At 31.8% G+C, this 3036-nt stretch overlaps 1 protein-coding gene across 1 annotated transcript; it reads right to left on the bottom strand.

Moving 5' to 3' along the window:
• On the bottom strand, positions 1-2607 carry LOC103490378 (polygalacturonase-like). The gene is made up of 4 exons (XM_008449869.3): positions 2050-2607; positions 1551-1840; positions 1251-1479; positions 1-466 (listed from the first exon to the last, which is right to left on the bottom strand). The coding sequence occupies exons 1-4, from the start codon at positions 2506-2508 to the stop codon at positions 239-241; spliced, it is 1206 nt and encodes a 401-aa protein (XP_008448091.1). The 5' UTR covers positions 2509-2607; the 3' UTR covers positions 1-238.
• Between the last annotated feature and the right edge of the window lie 429 nt (positions 2608-3036).

Raw genomic sequence — 3036 nt, 5'->3', positions numbered from 1 at the left:
TGAAACGAAAGTAGAGTAGTATTATTCAATACCTTTCAATTTTGAAATAAAAATAAGTTACACTATTTGGTAAACTTAATTACAAGCCATACTTATTCATCTATCAAAATCTAACAGATAAAGAAGCTTGATGGTCAACCAAACTAAAGTTTTAACCATGCAACTTCCTCAATAACCCTAAATTAATACTAGGAATTATGTATGATTTAAAATCATAAGTTATACATAGCTTAATAATTTAGTTTCCCTTAAAGCAACCCATGGGCTGAACCACGCCAACATTTAATCCTTGAGCATTACTACATGAAGCTTTGGCTACTTGATTCTTGTAACTTAGTTTCACATCCTCCAACTTTATTCCTTTGCATGGAAATTTTGGGCTACAATCGAATTTGATGGCCACCGGTGTGGCCGATGTCCCACGAATGTCTGTGTATTTCACGTCACTAACAGCAACTCCAGAACTCTATTTATTTACAAACAACACCAAATTTAGTTTAATTTTAGTATAGAAATTGTATGGATGAAAAATTAAACCTCTATCTAATTTAAGGAAAAAAAAATATTGCATGCCTATTATGATTTACACATTAAATACTTGAACAGGATAAGAAACTGTTTGGATTGATTAAAAACAAAATGTTTTTAAAAAAAAACCTCATTTTTAATTATTTTAAACTATTTTGATAAAAATGATTTAAAATATATTTAAAAATTATTATTTATTTTACTTATTTTACTCCAACTTTTTCCATAATGCCTTTTAAGTTAAATACTTGAAATTTAATTTGAAATAATTTCAAACAAATCCCAGATTGTTTTAAAAGTAAAATAAGTAATGGTTTCAAATTGAAATTTTTCGAATAATGTTCAAAACTAAATTTCTGCTTCCTAAAAAGTTTTACCAAAAAGTTGGGAAACTGAAAACCCTTTTTATCTCTTATAATAAAAAATACTAAAGATCATATCTTTTTTACTGAAAACTTAACATACCAAATGTAATGGGTTGATACAGTTTGAAAACATATATTTCAAATATACAGTGCAAGAAGTTAAACACATTGGGTATTGACTTGAACTAAGACCTCATTTGACATAAACTTTTAGATAGATTTATATGTCCAGTTATTACTTTGTGGGGATTTGATATTTTTATTTACATCATAGTAAATAATGTGTTTTACAGGAAGATGTGGTAATTAGTAAAGGCAATAAAAGAGATAAAAAAAATAGGTTTAACATATACACACCTGTCCAGGACAACCTTGATTATGGGGACAATAATTTTGATCAATAATTATAGGATTCTGAACATTAGTCATTGTGAGATGTTGGAAACGAATATTTCTTGCGAACCCAATGCTTTGTCTTCCCCAACTTTTTATTCTCACTCCGTTTTGAGTATCCATAAACTTGCATGATTTTACTGTCACATTCTGAACCCCCTTCTCTTTGAAGTCTTTTGCCAAACTTCCAATGCTACACCAATTGAGCTCAATTAAATTAAATCCAATTCAAAGTAAAACCAAAAATCTAAAGTGTATACGTACCTAATTCCATGGCCAGGTCCACAAGCAATATTCTCAATCCATAAGTTGGAACTTCCAGGGCCTATGGAAATGCAGTCATCACCAGTGCGGATATTAGTGTTGAGGATGGTGACATGAGATGAATCTCCTACATGAATTCCATCGGTGTTCGGACTGTTGCCAGCGGCGGAGACCTTTAGCCCTTGCATTTTTACATTACGGCATTGATTTACAACTATGTGATATAGCTGACTATTCAGTGCAGTTAATCCATTCACCAATATGTTCTGTGAATTGGTAAATTCCAGTGACTGCACAAAACACATAACGATATTTCTTTTTAGATTGGACTTTAGAGTGTGAATTCAGTTCCTAGAGGAAACGAAAAAGTATATATCTAAGTGAAAATAATAATAAACAATAATTAGTTATATATAATTGGAGTATTATTGGATGAGTTGCAGAGAGAAAGCTGGAGATATAGTTGGAGACAAAGTATATGGGCAAAGTTTTTAGTTACCGTGGTTCCACGAGGACAAGTATTGGCAGAATTTTTGCAAGCCCAAAGCTGAGTTCCTTGACCATCAAGAATACCACCCAGGACAGTAACTCCATTGACGTTGTGAAAAAGGATCCAATTTTCAGAATTGGAAGTGAGATGAAAATCTGAAGGAGCCATTAAGGCGCCGTCAATACGTATAGTAATGTGATTATTTTTGCAAGGGCCATTGAAAGTTGCACTACGAACGTAAAATTTGGCCTTAGGCACATAAATGGTAGCTGGTTTAGAAGAGCTACAAGCGTGCATCCATGCCAATTGTAAGGCCTTGGACGAGTCGGTTTCGGCGTTATTGGGTTTGGTTCCAAAATCCACAACGTTGAATGTTAAGGGAGTGGGAAAGGCAGCTAAATTATTGAACAACATAAGGACAGTTAGTGTTGAAAAGAGAAGAAATGAAGTAATTGCATGAAGAGCCATTGCAATTTCTTATAATATGAACACGAATATTCTTGTATGTTGAGGATATGTAGAAAGTTTAATGGGTTTGAAGGATATATATAGTATATTATAAGGGAGAACAACGCAATCGATTTGGATAAGCAATTTCCCTATTACGTTAAAAAAGGACTTGCTTTTTTTGTTTATCATAGAACATGCATATGACGTGAACTTACCAATATAACCTCAAATGTTGAAGTTCATATTTTTAATGAAAAAAACAAGAGAATTTCATTTAAACAAAGTTTACTACCCGACTAAAAGTGCTAAAATTACTCGATGTTAGTAAGTCAATTTGGAAATTAAACTGCAAATCTCCATACATGCATGCACTCTTATACACAATAACGTTTTTTTTTGTTTTTTTTTTTTATTTGTTCACAATCGTTGCACTAATTTGATTTTAATATAAAAATAAAGTATTGATAATCGTAGAGAGAGAGAGAGATTTGACTTATGTACCAAAATTTATAAGATGGTTGAATACTCAAATTAGATAGATTGACG

This window comes from Cucumis melo, chromosome 1 (genome assembly GCF_025177605.1).
Source record: "Cucumis melo cultivar AY chromosome 1, USDA_Cmelo_AY_1.0, whole genome shotgun sequence".
Taxonomy (NCBI): Eukaryota; Viridiplantae; Streptophyta; class Magnoliopsida; order Cucurbitales; family Cucurbitaceae; genus Cucumis; species Cucumis melo.
Note: the sequence above shows the minus strand (reverse complement) of the source record. Positions and strands in the feature narration are given on the sequence as shown.

Coding starts and splice junctions, on each gene's coding strand:
- LOC103490378 (XM_008449869.3), bottom strand. CDS start 2,508: ATGGCTCTTCATGCAATTACTTCATTTCTTCTCTTTTCAACACTAACT. Junction 1,480..1,550: donor GGACCTGGCCATGGAATTAG/GTACGTATACAC, acceptor CAATTGGTGTAG/CATTGGAAGTTTGGCAAAAG. Junction 467..1,250: donor ATCAAGGTTGTCCTGGACAG/GTGTGTATATGT, acceptor GTAAATAAATAG/AGTTCTGGAGTTGCTGTTAG.